At 45.8% G+C, this 13,511-nt stretch overlaps 2 protein-coding genes across 3 annotated transcripts; both read left to right on the top strand.

Moving 5' to 3' along the window:
• Nucleotides 1-508: 508 nt before the first annotated feature.
• On the top strand, nucleotides 509-5,174 carry LOC133151770 (zinc finger protein 250-like). Of its 2 annotated transcripts, XM_061275059.1 has the most exons (7): nucleotides 509-772; nucleotides 1,230-1,338; nucleotides 1,622-1,760; nucleotides 1,972-2,909; nucleotides 2,969-3,176; nucleotides 3,269-3,364; nucleotides 3,549-5,174. In XM_061275059.1, the coding sequence occupies exons 3-7, from the start codon at nucleotides 1,628-1,630 to the stop codon at nucleotides 4,265-4,267; spliced, it is 2,094 nt and encodes a 697-aa protein (XP_061131043.1). In that variant the 5' UTR covers nucleotides 509-772; nucleotides 1,230-1,338; nucleotides 1,622-1,627; the 3' UTR covers nucleotides 4,268-5,174. The 2 variants fall into 2 exon arrangements, with proteins under 2 accessions (XP_061131043.1, XP_061131042.1); XM_061275058.1 differs by lacking the exon at nucleotides 1,230-1,338 and having other exon boundaries at nucleotides 513-772.
• An 870-nt stretch (nucleotides 5,175-6,044) lies between these two features.
• Nucleotides 6,045-12,362, top strand: gaa2 (alpha glucosidase 2). The gene is made up of 21 exons (XM_061274852.1): nucleotides 6,045-6,255; nucleotides 6,678-6,777; nucleotides 7,080-7,601; nucleotides 7,693-7,838; nucleotides 7,922-8,087; nucleotides 8,155-8,251; nucleotides 8,381-8,500; nucleotides 8,764-8,882; nucleotides 8,967-9,098; nucleotides 9,167-9,277; nucleotides 9,339-9,452; nucleotides 9,609-9,693; nucleotides 9,762-9,879; nucleotides 9,960-10,093; nucleotides 10,205-10,356; nucleotides 10,482-10,630; nucleotides 10,709-10,850; nucleotides 10,927-11,025; nucleotides 11,102-11,266; nucleotides 11,494-11,640; nucleotides 11,776-12,362. Exons 1-21 carry the CDS (start codon nucleotides 6,239-6,241, stop codon nucleotides 11,836-11,838), a joined length of 2,898 nt encoding a protein of 965 aa, XP_061130836.1. The 5' UTR covers nucleotides 6,045-6,238; the 3' UTR covers nucleotides 11,839-12,362.
• The last annotated feature ends 1,149 nt before the right edge of the window (nucleotides 12,363-13,511 follow it).

The following is a 13,511-nucleotide window of genomic DNA, read 5'->3' as shown; positions in this document are numbered from 1 at the left end:
TTTGGGATCTAATTCAATTGCCACAGAAGTTTTGATTATATTTTTTATATTTTTGGAAGACCACTGTACACAGACGGGATAAGGCAAATTATTGTTTTGTTATATTTAATAATGGAATATAAATTATCATCGCAATGTAGGGGAATGGGATTTTCAACGTGTCCACGTTTACATATTGACTATTAATGATCTGAATTGATATAATTAGGGTCCCAAACTACCCAGATTGAACAGATTTAGGGGATAGACGAGGTTTGTTCCTTGCACGATGGCCGCAAATCTAACCCGTTCAAAGCACGACAGATGAGCTTCTGGCTAGCAGATGTCATTTGAAACCAACAAAAGTTAACTTTTATTGTGATTTCAAACCGGAAGTTTCGGTTTTGCTTGTAAACTCCGCTCGCCTACGTTAAATAAATCGGTTTTTTTCCCTGACACATTTATACAGTCGTGTTAATTAACTCGACCGTACAGCATTTAATCAACAAGAATCTTAACTTAGTTTGGCTTTTATTGTGTAATGGGAAAAAATATAAACCGGAAGTTCCCGCGGTGCTATTTCTCGGGCTAAGTAAGCGGAAAAGATCTCAACACCAATTTTTATTAGATTGAGCAATGCCATTAGTAGAAATACCCAATTGGTAGTTATTTTAATACTTGGAATGGAGAAGATGTGGGTTAAAAGTAGAAGAATTGTGTGGCATATTCAATGAAACCTTTTTGTGGAGGACTACTTTTTTTTTTTACCCCGGGGGAAGACATTTACGCTCAGGTTGGTGTCCATGTCTTTGTTAGACAGGCGAGACAAACTTAAAAAAAAATATTCTTGATCTCCGCTCGATGTCCTAATCGAGGGGGACTTGTTGTCGTCTTTATGGCGAATCGTAACACTAATTGCTAATTTACCGAGCGAACCCTGAGACCCAGTAGTGACCAACAACGATTAAAGTGGCATTTGATATGCGTTTAATTGAGTGAGTGTGTGTTAATGACAATTGTTTGTGATTAAATACAGAAATATTATCAAGACGAGTGCTGGCGAAATAAACAGTCCCAGTGGGCTAATGCTGCTAAGCTAGCTTGGTTACTCAGTGTAGTGGCACAGGAAAAGCATCCATTTGGGTTGAACGGAACGTTAAATAATTACACGCTACCTCGTATTTACTCGTTTGTCGTGTTAATTCTATCACTTAAAGCTAGATTGTCGTTTTGTTTGACGTCCCGGCTAGATTCACACTCCCTTTCGAACAAAGCATCCTCCCTTTTGAGGTGTCCTTGAGCTTCACAATGGATGACTTCCAGCAAGGAGGCAGTGGTCGAGAATGGGCCTGCCAAGATGTATGTTTTGTCGCTTTTTGTGCAAAAATGTAACCGAAAAACATTTTGCTCCCGTCCCCAAATTTAAACCAAAGCCATTAGACTTTATCACAAGTATTGTTTGTAAATCAGTGTTAGTCAGTGCACACTTATGTAAACATGCATATCAGAATTTTAAACATTACACACAAGTTAAATATCCCATCCATCCATTTCCGAAAGGCTAATCAAATGTCATTTTAAAATTTTATTGGATCAGAATTAGCATAAATAAATCAACTGTTGAACACTGGATCTGTCATAGACGTAGATGGGCTCGGAGAGTCCTGATTGCTTTGGACGGTCCGTGAGCACAATGACCGAAGAGGAACAACAGCAGCAGCAGCAAGATATCGGTTGCCTGATCAACTCTGACGGTGAAGAAGTGGATTTGTCTGATCTCCGTGAGTTGGATCGCTTTCGTATTGACCTATGATTCAAGTTTGATAAGTAATTCATTTTTCCCCCCACTTTGCTTGTATCTGAAACTCACGTATGACTTAACTCAAAATTTGGCATGCAGTACAAAGCGAAACATGAAAAACTTGTAAGTCAGGGCACTGTCGTTAACTGTCGTGTGTTTTTCACAGTTACAAGTGTTTTTTTTCCACCCAGGAGAGAGTGGCAGCCCGGGCAGCGGAGCCACAGAACCCCCCTCCACGGCGTTCCATCAGAGCGAGAATGAAAAGCCGGCCTCGTTCCACACCTGCTCCGTATGCGGCAAAGACTTCCCTTACGCCTCCAAACTCCAGCGCCACCTTCGTACGCACTCGGGAGAGAGGCCTTTCCCGTGCTCCATGTGCGACAAGAGATTCCCCGAGAAAGGTCTGCTTATGATCCACGAGCGGGTCCACACGGGAGAAAAGCCCTTTCCGTGCACTTTCTGCGAGAAACGCTTTGCCAGCCAGGGTGAGCTGCGACTCCACCGGAGGACGCACACGGGCGAGAGACCGTACCACTGCTCCATCTGCTTGAAGAGCTTCTCTCGCCACTGGCACCTCAAAACGCACCTGGACGCCATGCACTCCGAGGTGGTCGCCGGCTTCACCAGAAAGAAGTTCCCGTGCTCGGATTGCGACAAGAGCTGCAACTCCGCCGCCGAGCTGCGGGATCACCAGAGGACTCACACGGGCGAGCGGCCCTATCAGTGCTCCTTCTGCGATAAGAGGTTTGCTCTGTCGGGTACGCTGGTGCGCCACGAGCGGCTCCACACCGGAATCACGCCCTACCACTGCTTGGACTGCGGCAAGACTTTTGCGCAACAGTGGACGCTGACTACGCACATGCGCACGCACAGGGGGGAAAAGCCGTACAGCTGCACGCAGTGCGACAAGTCGTTCGTGGCGCCCGGCGAGCTCAGGAGGCACACTCGGATACATACGGGGGAGAAGCCGTACATGTGCGGCGACTGCGGGAGACACTTCTCGTTGGCCGGGACCCTAAGGAACCACAGGAAGTCTTGCGCGCAGATTAAATATGGAGCATCTGAGGTTGAAACCGCAGCGGGAGAGTCATCTGAGCGAGACCTGGAGGTCGACAACGTCAGCACTGAGGTGAGCAGTTGAAGTTCAGTCAGTTGATTATTATCAGTGACTAACTTTTTTTTTTTTAGGTGTCTGTCATTCAAACTGCACCAAGCATTCAGGCCTCCGCCACCTTCTCCTCGTCGTCCTCCTCTTCCTCCTCCTCCTCAGAGGAGGTCAACTGTGACCAAGCGGCCGAGGTTGAAAATAACTCGGATGAGGCGGAGGCGAAGGACGTTTCCAGCCCGCACATGAGCGTAGTCGTGAAAGAGGAGGAAGAGGAGGAACCCTTGTGCGGTACTTTAACATGACACGTTACTTTTCCAGATAATATGTGGATGATTTCTACTAACCTGCCCAGTTTTGTTTGTTTTCCCTCTGTTGACTAGATGAAGCGCTGGCTACAGAATGTCCTGCCGTGGACAGAAATAGAAATGTACCTTCCCTGAAGGAGGAAATAGAAGACGACGATGATGTTATCAACAGTAGGTGCCTTTCTTCAACGATTCTGTCGGGTTCTGAATAATAGCCGCCTTTTGAAAACGAGAGTCAAGTCAATTTTGTTGTGTATCGTTGTCAATTAATTGTCTCATCTATGAAACCCGCTAATATGAAAGCGCAGTGGCATAGTACGCCTAAGTGTCCCTTGCTTGTTTTTTTTTCCCGCAGCACCTCCAAAGGACGGTGAGGATGCATCAGGCGGAATCGTCTCGCCGACCTCCCAGGTGAAGGACCAGCCTAAGAACAACAAGATCACAAGCTCGTACTGCTGCGGCTTATGCGGCAGAGACTGCCACAAGATGTCGGCGCTGCAAATCCACATGCGCATCCACTCGGGCGAGAAACCTTACCAGTGCGCCCTGTGCGGAAAGCAGTTCACCCAGAAGGGTCAGCTCAAAGGCCACCAGAAAGTCCACACAGGAGAGAAACCCTTTGCCTGCCCCGAGTGCGGCAAGTGCTTCGCCCACTCGGGCGCCATGAACCGACACCGGCTTACGCACACGGGCGAGAAACCCTACCACTGCTCCATGTGCGAGCGCAGCTTCAACCAGTCGGGGCGCTTGCGGGAACACGAGAAAACCCATTTCGGGGACAAGCTGAACTGCCCCGAGTGCGACAAGACGTTCACGCGCTCCTCCAGCCTCAAGAATCACTTGAGGCTCCACACGGGCGAGAGGCCGTACAACTGCGACGTGTGCGGTCGGGGCTTCAGCCGTTCGCAGAGCCTCAGGCTCCATAAGCGGAAGCACCAGCTGCTGCAGGCGGAGGAGGACTCCTGCTTCAGCGTGGGAGACGAAGACATATTGGACGATAAGTCCCGGATCGGTGTGTGTAGTCCAACGGTCAAATGTGAAGAGGATTTATTTCTAGAGAGCACACCTAGATAGAGGTGTGGTTTCTAGAGGAGTCGCTTTCGACTGTAAAGCAGGGGTGCCGAGCTTGTGTTTTGCTGTGAGCCACGTTGTAGAAAATCCACAGAATAGAGAAATCCTGTAAAACGTATATTATTTAAGTCAAGTCAAAATTGATCATTGTATGTTCTAACACAGTTTTCTGATTAATATTGCTTTTGTGGACTATGGATCAAGCACCAAAATGCCTTCTTTTTTTTTTATCCTAGGAGGCGGCCACTTGGTGTCCACTAATGGACTTTTACTTCCCCAACTCGACGCGTCAAAATAACTGACTAAAATGGCGTCACTTGCCCTAAAAATCTTTTTAAACATATACGTGTAAGTGTTGAAAGGTTATACGAGGCAAAATGTTATTTTTTCCAAATGTTTTTTATTTTATATGGTTTCTCTGTTGCCAATTTGAACCAATCGGCTCCATGAAAATCAAGTGGCGGGCCGGACCTGACCCCCGGGCCTTGAGTTTGCTACCAGCTTGTTAGATTGTAAAAAGGAAAACATCCTCAATAACATTAACATGATGGTTTTAATTCTTAAGGAAGAAATATTTAACTTGCAGCTTAACTAAATAACACAAGTCACACAAGTCAAGCTACGTATATTCTGAGTGCGTACGTGATTTATACCCTTATCCAAATATGACATCTTTTAAGACTGCTAGTTTTAGGACATTAGCAAGTGCTATAAATGGGAACAAAAAAAGTGAAAATGCAACTTGATCATATTCATCCTATGTCGGCCACAAAACATTTTGTATTATTCTTATGACAGTGTTGTACTCACAAATGTGCTTGGTCTGCGTTGCCCTTCTCCAGAAAGTTGTACTAGAATTTGAAATCTAAAAAAACGCTCTGGAAATAGAATGAAAGTGTGTGATTTTTTCCCTCCTGTGGCTTTGTCTGTCTCAAAAGCTGTGTCCAAATTCGTAGGCTGCGACTACGAGGATCTTTCGCAAGCTGGGTTCTTTGAAGGCTCCTCATGTAGGCACCGACTACAGCTTGGCCATTTTACGTAGAAGAAAAGCAGCAATGAAGAAGAGCAAAACAATGTTGGCAGCAAGTGTCCGCTGAAGCAACCTTAGGGCCAGTCTCACCTTGTGCTAAAATTAAAATCAATTTCATGGTGAGAATAAAAACCATCGTCACACAACTTTTTTCCAACCAAATTTAATTTGTGATAATTTTACTTTTATATTTATGAAGTACAGCTCATTCTAATTAGCTTTTACCCTTTAATCAATATTTTGAAATGTAGGACAGAGCTGTAATTATTGAGGCAATTATTTATTTCAGGTATTACTAAACAACTGGTGTCTTTACGTTTAAAATAAATCAATTACTGATCTCTCATGTTATTAATGCAGCAACTTAAAATACTTGATTTCATAAATTCCGAAGCAACTCCTGAACGCATCACAGGGGTCAAAGAAGGGCAAATCGAAACGCCACTGAACTTTAATTAATTCGTAAAATATCTTTATAGCTACAGAATTTATACCCAGTAAAGTTTCTCGATTAGGGCTGACAGAGCAAGAGCCATTTTAAATCCAACCAGGACGAATTGGTTTGGTTTCTCGAGCGGAATCTTAAAATTCCGATGCCTTTAAATGCACCACACAAATAAACAGACGCACATTGCGTCAGCGTTGATCGAACACACCTTGGACCGTGTCTGCCATTGCCAAATCAGTGTAAAACATGTTTTTCTTCATACCCATGCCTTAACTTGGATGCTCATTATCCTTCAGGTAAGAGCAGGTTAAGACAACTTTCATTAAGTTTAGTACTTCATCACGCTAGCCGCTGTTGCTAATCGAGTTAGCTAGCTAGCCACTATCCGCTGAAATCGTAATCATTATTTACAATTACGTCGAGTTACAATTCTACAACGGAACCACTTTAGTTGGATTTTTGGGAAACGTCTAAAGTCGTCTTTACGTGATATTAAATGTGGAATATGCGAAGGTAAGAGCAAGCAAAGATGGCTGGTATGAAACATTTGATCCAGCACGACCCTCGTGAGGGCAAGTTATTGAGATAATTCTGACTGCAGATACTATGAAATGAGAACATTAATATAATGTTGCAAAGAAGAAACTTTGCAAATAAAGTTTCAAGATCCAATGTCTTATGTTGCATGTGATTGTGTGTCTTTCTGTTTATGTTTGTATGTAATGTTTACCTTTTATCATGGATTATTATTCAAGTAATGGTGGAGGAAATTAATTAAAGTTTTACTTCCTTGCACTCCCTACGTACACATTCTGTTTTTTTGTGTGGGATATGATTGATATAGTCAATTTTGTATTTATTGTAAAAACCTTTCTAACTACGTGCAAAAAGAGAAATGCCATTCTTATTGCACTTTGACCTGCCGGTTATCTCAGAGCCACACGCGGGAGCGTCATGGTGTCGTATCAGCTCCTCAAACCTGAAGATGTCCAGCTATCTGAAGTCAATCACCTTGTCGAAGAGGACGAAAATCCAGTGAGTCAATAAGTTATTATTAAGTCTGTTAGCGGCCTTAAAAAGTCAAAAAATTATGAAATTTTCCATTGAGAAAGCTTTACTTTTTTAAACTTTACCCCCTCCCCCATTTTAAACAGTTCCCAGGTGTCTTATTTTGAATAAAACAACTCATATTGCTCCATTTTACTAAGCTGTAAAGCTTGTTTTGTTTATTCCCCCCCCCAACGGCCAAATAACACGCACCTCCGTGCGTCATGAGATGTTTTCATTGGAATATAAAAATATTTATTCAATAACGATGATGTTCTCTGCCTCCAAAGGCGTCACGCACGGAATTCGCCTCTCTGCTCCCCCGTCGTATGCCGTGCTCGGCCACCACGGGGCTCCTGGTGATCGGCTGCCTGGTTGTTCTCCTCTGCGGCGGCTGGCTGTTGGGCACCATGTTCTGGCTTCACCGCCCCTCGAGCCTGCTGCCTCACAGACACCCGCCGCCGGCCAAAGCCAACGCCACCGAGGCCCGGGGAACTTGCGGGCTCATCCCGGAAGCGTGGCGGTTTGACTGTTACCCGGAGAGAGAAGTGGTGGTGACCAGAGAGATGTGTGAAGTCAGGAACTGTTGCTTCATCCCCGCTTCTTCTAAAGCTCAGCCCTCGGGAAGCAACGGTGTTCCTTGGTGTTTCTATTCCCCGGAGTTCCCCTCCTACTCCATCGAGTCCATGAAGGACACAAGCTTGGGGATGAGAGCTACGCTGGTCAAAGACGTGAAGACTTACTACCCGGCAGATGTTATGACTCTGGAATTGGATGTCCGCTACGAGACGGAGACGAGGCTCCGGGTCAGGGTAAGTGAAGCACTTGTCCAGGCTTTTATTTTGACTTGCCCATCCTTAATGTGGAGCTCATTTTAAGGCTGCCCCCATTTCCTCCGACTAGATCACAGACCCTTCGAGTCCACGCTACGAAGTTCCCATTGCCGTTCCCGCTGTCGCCAAGAAGGCAGAAACTCCCGACTACAGCGTGGAGCTCTCCAAGAAGCCGTTCGGTCTCGTCGTGAGGAGGATCTCTACAGGAGCTGTCCTGTAAGTTCTACCAAAGTACAGTCCGGTCTCATCCATCCAGTTTATAATCTCTCCATGGGTGGATCCTATTTGTTTTCTTTCAGCCTGAACACCACCGTGGCCCCTCTCCTTTACGCCGATCAGTTCCTGCAGTTCTCCACCTCCCTGCCCAGCGAACACATCTACGGCTTGGGGGAGCACCGCTCGAGCTTCCTGCATGACGTCCAGTGGAACACGCTCACCATGTGGGCCAGGGATGTTCCTCCTATGGTGATGGGACTTCACCGAGGGCTTCCGATGTAGATGACGCTCTATAATGTCCCTTTTTTTCCCCCAGGTAAAAACAAACCTGTATGGAGTTCATCCCTTTTATCTTGGAATGGAGAAGGAGAGCGATGCACATGGGTTCTTCCTTCTGAACAGCAATGCAATGGGTCAGCGTGTTTCAAAACTTGCTGTTAGGCACGGAACTAGACTTACTCTGAATGTAATTGGGTTCATATTTGCAGCCGCAAATAGGCCACTTTTTTTTTTCCGTTGACTTCCACTTTCTATTTCTTCAGACGTTGTCCTGCAGCCTGCCCCGGCCCTCACCTGGCGCACAATCGGTGGGATCCTCGACTTTTACGTCTTCCTTGGTCCCGATCCCGGATCGGTAGTTGAACAGTATCTGGACGTAATAGGTAACTTTGGGCCGTGTAATCATCTCAAATAGTGAGGTCTGTTTCTTTTTTTAAAATGACGCTAGAATAAAATGCGATTGCACATTTGCAACATTTAGGTGGCAGAGGTGTGTTGGTCTTCTTTTTTTTTTTTTTCTTCAAAATGACACCGAGTCATACATTTTGGTGCCTGGTCCTTTTTCAGGCGTAAACATACTGCTATTTATTTTTCATTATGCGTACCTCACATGAGTTTGATTTCAATCAATGATCGGGGTCCTTAGGTCGTCCGGCGATGCCCATCTACTGGGCTTTGGGTTACCACCTGTGTCGCTGGGGCTATGACTCCAGCAACTCCACCTGGGAGATGGTCAAGCGCATGAGGAGCTATGGGATACCTCAGGTAGTGTGGAATTAGCAGAGTCTGTCGTAAACCATGAAGACGTTAAAAAAAACAAAAAACATTCTTCCTGTCTTTGGTTTCAAGGATGTCCAATGGAATGATATCGACCACATGGACCGGTTTCTGGACTTCACTATTGACCCGACTAACTTTTCAACGCTCCCCGATATGGTGAAGGACCTGCACCTTCACAACCAGCGCTACGTGCCGATCATTGTAAGCGCGACAGACCTCGAGTACTCGCGTCTTGTTTTGTGGTAGAGTCTGATGGTCTTTGCCTTCAGGATGTCGGTATCAGCAGCGTCCAGCCTGAAGGATCCTACTGGCCGTACGACGAAGGACTCAAGAAAGGGGTTTTCATCAAAGACGCGGAAGGAAAAACACTCGTTGGGAAGGTGAGGATGCTTTCAAATACGGGGCGCAAAGAAAAGAAAAACCGGGTCTCTTTTTTTCCAGGTGTGGCCGGGCGTGACGGTATTTCCCGATTTCTCCAACGATGTCACCCACGAATGGTGGTACGAGAATCTTAAGAGGTTCCATGAGCAGGTGCCATTTGATGGATTATGGATTGTAAGTATCACAAACTTGGTCAATAAAGCTGATTCTGATTTCCAGATACTTTTGTCAATCATATAGGGATGAACTAGCAACATTTTTTTTTTTTTTTGGGTGTGTAGAAATGTTCCTCATGTCGTTTAACCCGACCTCCTCTGTCATTTTGTTTAGGACATGAACGAACCATCAAATTTCGTAGATGGATCCACTAACAGCTGCCCATCAAACAAGCTGGATAATCCTCCGTACACACCAGGTGGGAGGAGTTGAATCACCCCAGAGTAATGTCGTTCCAAGTCACATGACATCCGATTCCCCTTTTAGGTGTGCTCGGAGGTGTTCTGAAGGCCAAAACAGTGTGCGCATCCGCATTACAGAACCAGTCGACACACTACAACCTTCATAGCCTGTATGGACTCATGGAAGGCAAAGCATCTGCAAAGTCGGTACAGTTTGAGGAAACCAGTCGAACCCACTTTGTCTTATTCTGCCTTCTGATCGGTCGTCTTGTCACGTTCCCAGCGCTCTGAGGAGGATCTTGGCCAAGAGACCTTTTGTGATCTCTCGCTCCACCTTCCCCAGTCAGGGCATGTACACTGGCCATTGGCTGGGAGACAACAGGAGTCAATGGCCGGACCTTTATTCCTCCATAGCGGGTCAGCAATAAACCCACGAAGCCATACTTCAAGTTCCTTCTTGAACTGGCATTTAGAGTGGCGGTTCCAGGAAAGGCCATTTTAGCTTCTGTCTGTTTCATGTCCTTTTAGGTGTCTTGACTTTTAACCTCCTGGGCATTCCGCTGGTGGGAGCAGACATCTGCGGCTTCAGCGAGCAGCCGGAGGAGGAACTGTGCATCCGCTGGACCCAATTGGGCGCGTTCTATCCGTTTGCTCGCAACCACAACGCCATCGACATGAAGGTCGGCGCTCCGAAAACACAAAGCATCGTCGCTAACCACGGGGGCCGTGCTATGTCGCTGCTAATTGGTTTGCGATTGTTTCTCTCGGACTGAATCGAGTTGTCGTTTCCTTTTTCCGCTTCCAGCCACAAGACCCGACGGCGTTCAGCCCGTTCGCCAGGGTCGCCATGCAGCAAGCTCTGCTGCTACGCTATTCTCTCTTCCCGCTCCTCTACACGCTCTTTCATCACGCGCACGCAAAGGGACACACCGTTGCTCGGCCGCTCATGTTTGAGTAAGTAAAAGGAAGGGAAAAAGGTAGGCAAAGAGATTTTAAATAGCCCCCCCCCACCCCACCCAATGCTCTCAATAGATTCCCAAAAGACACGAGAACGTACAATATTGATAAGCAGTTCCTCTGGGGGAGGAGTCTACTGGTGACTCCAGTGTTAGAAGATGGAGTCTCCTTTGTGGAGGGTTACTTCCCAAAGAGTCTGTGGTATGACTACTACACGGTAAGCGACGACCGCTGAGCTCTTGCCTCTTTGCCGTGGAGTTCTTACACGTCCGCCGGCGCGCCCTCCCGTCCAGGGCGACTCGATAAACGGCACAGGTGAAGAAGTGCGACTCTCTGCTCCCCTCGATAAGATCAACCTGCATTTGAGGGAAGGATCTATTATTCCGACGCAGGTAATCACAATGGTCTTTTTATTCCAATCAGGGAGTGAAACCTCAATCAGGATTTAAATGCGATTGCAATTGACAGACTCCCAACTTGACTTTGTGGGTGAGCAGCGGGCAGCCTCTTCATCTAGTCACCGCGTTATCGGAGAACGGCACCGCCTGTGGCGATTTGTTCTGGGACGACGGAGAGAGCCTCGACACCTTTGAGAACAACCAGTACGCCTACATCGTCTTCAGCGCGGCTCAGGTACCGTACGCACTCGTGCTTGGGCAGAAACTTGCAGAACCGGGTCAATCGTCACAACCTTGTACACGCCCACCAGACAAAACAAAAAAACTGTTCTAAAAAGGAAGGCCTACTTCCTGGTGTAAAGGAGCTTTGTTGAAGTGAAGGGTGGGGCATTTTGGTAGACTACAAAAGTGGACGGAATAAAAATGGCAACTGACTTTCCGATTCCTCCCTTGGTTCCGTAGCAAACGATGAGCTCGCAGGTGCTCCGCACCCACTTGGAGGCCTCGCAGATCACGGTGCAGTCGGTGTCTTTCTACGGCGTGAAGAAGAAGCCCAGCAAGGTGCTGGTCAACTCCAAAGATGCTGCCTTTGCATACAGGAGCAACCAGGTGAGGTGGAGGGGATGCTTTTATTCAGACACAAGTTTGCAATTCTCTTCCACTCTTTCCTGGGAATGCAGTTTTTGTTTTTTTTAGGCAGTCTAGCTTGTTGATCTTTGCTTCACTGTCTCTGCATCCTGGCAGGTTTTAACAGTCGCAGGTCTCGAGCTTAACCTCAATCAGAACTTCACCATCAGCTGGCTGTGAGCCCCGCCACCGACCCGCTTGCTTTGTTCTACTGTAGCTGCTGGTGGCTCTCTAAGTAAGCCTGAAGGACTGACAGAAAAACAAAAACAGACACTCAATGCAGCAAAAAAAAAAAAAATCCAGGCAACTTTTTTTTTATTGCCAATTTTAGTTGACTGGGTTGCGAATGGTTTTACCAAAGCACCCTATAACTTCATTGCTGGTGCATTCCTGGCAAGGTTTTAATAAATGTCCAAACGCATCTGTCAGTGCACATAAATGCACAAAAACAAAAATACATTGTTTAATTTGGATTTAATGCAAGTACGGCTTTGAGATTTCTCCACAGCAGCGGCAATAAGCAGTAACCCGGAGACAACTGTCAGCGCTGCTGCTACTTTTGCACTAATTTATGAGATGAACACTGGTATCTTGTGATTTCGTTTGCATTTACCTGCAAAATACTGTTTGGTACCTGAAAAATGTCATGTTGGCCGGTTTTGTTTGCGTAGCGTGGTGCAGCAATAAAATTTGGTTTTAAAGTATTTGAATAACAGAAATGACCATTTTCAGTTGTTCTATTCACTCCCCCACTTCAACATCAACATTTGTAGTTTTAACCTTTAACTCTTAGGGGGACATTTCAGAAACGTTTTATTACATATTATTCACTTCTTGCCGTTTCACCGTATTGTCAGAGAAAAATACCGATGTGGCTGTCCATGTCGGTGTTGGTCTTCCAAAAACAAAAATAAAAAATAAGACTCTCAACCACTAGATATAAGTCCCCATGCTAAAAAGCTGTACACAAGCCAGTCCATTCACATGCTAACTATTTCCAGATGAATCGTAAATCACTCATTCGTTGGTCATAGGGGGGCGGGGATAAAGAGAGAGAGAAAAGAGCAGCAGGGGTCTGTCTAAAAGCATTTTCCTCTGACAAGGGCATTTCCTGTGTGGATTTGGGCGGATTAGTTATTTGTGTGGGAGGGTGCCGGGGGGCTTTGGTCTACAATCACTGTATTCTTGCGTAGTGCTCCATTAAAGGGAGGGGGGGTAGATTAGCATAAATTCTCCCCCAAAAATAGGCATGAGACATTTTGGGAGTCATAAAAATCACCTAAAAACAGATTTCCTCTTTTCGTGTCTGTCGTGGAATGCTTTCCTTTCAAAACGTGGCGCTTTGCGGTCTTGAGACTTGACACAAACATAACAATCAGGCGCATACTTTCAGTCTTTGTGCTCGCAGCATGAGGATGGCATATTGAATCCGCTAAAAAAAAATCTTTATGCTGTCAGTGATTACAATGGTAGAAAAATCATGAGGTGACAATTGTTCATCACAGTTTGGGCTCACGTGTCATACAAGTCTTTAATGTGTCGCCAAAGCAAATCTCTGTTACATCGTGGTCAGACATGTCACTTTAAGCTTATTATCGTGAAGCTATTGTGGGCTGGGGCCTCTCATGTTGGAGATGAAGTTCAGGTTAGCTCTGTGCAGCAGTCGGATGGCCACAAACCGATATTTATAATTATAAAGAAACCCTAACCCCGAGAAAAGAACCTCAAACTACTCTAAATTGAGAAGGCAAAATTCAAATTAAGGAACCTGGGGTAAGAGAAATCTCTCCAGTTAATTGACTGTTAAACGGTTAATAAAATTGTTAGGTAATTCTTAGGTTTGTTAAACCGGC

Source organism: Syngnathus typhle, linkage group LG3 (genome assembly GCF_033458585.1).
Source record: "Syngnathus typhle isolate RoL2023-S1 ecotype Sweden linkage group LG3, RoL_Styp_1.0, whole genome shotgun sequence".
Lineage (NCBI taxonomy): Eukaryota > Metazoa > Chordata > Actinopteri > Syngnathiformes > Syngnathidae > Syngnathus > Syngnathus typhle.
The sequence above is the reverse complement of the archived record's forward strand: the minus strand, read 5'-3'. Positions and strand labels throughout refer to the sequence as shown.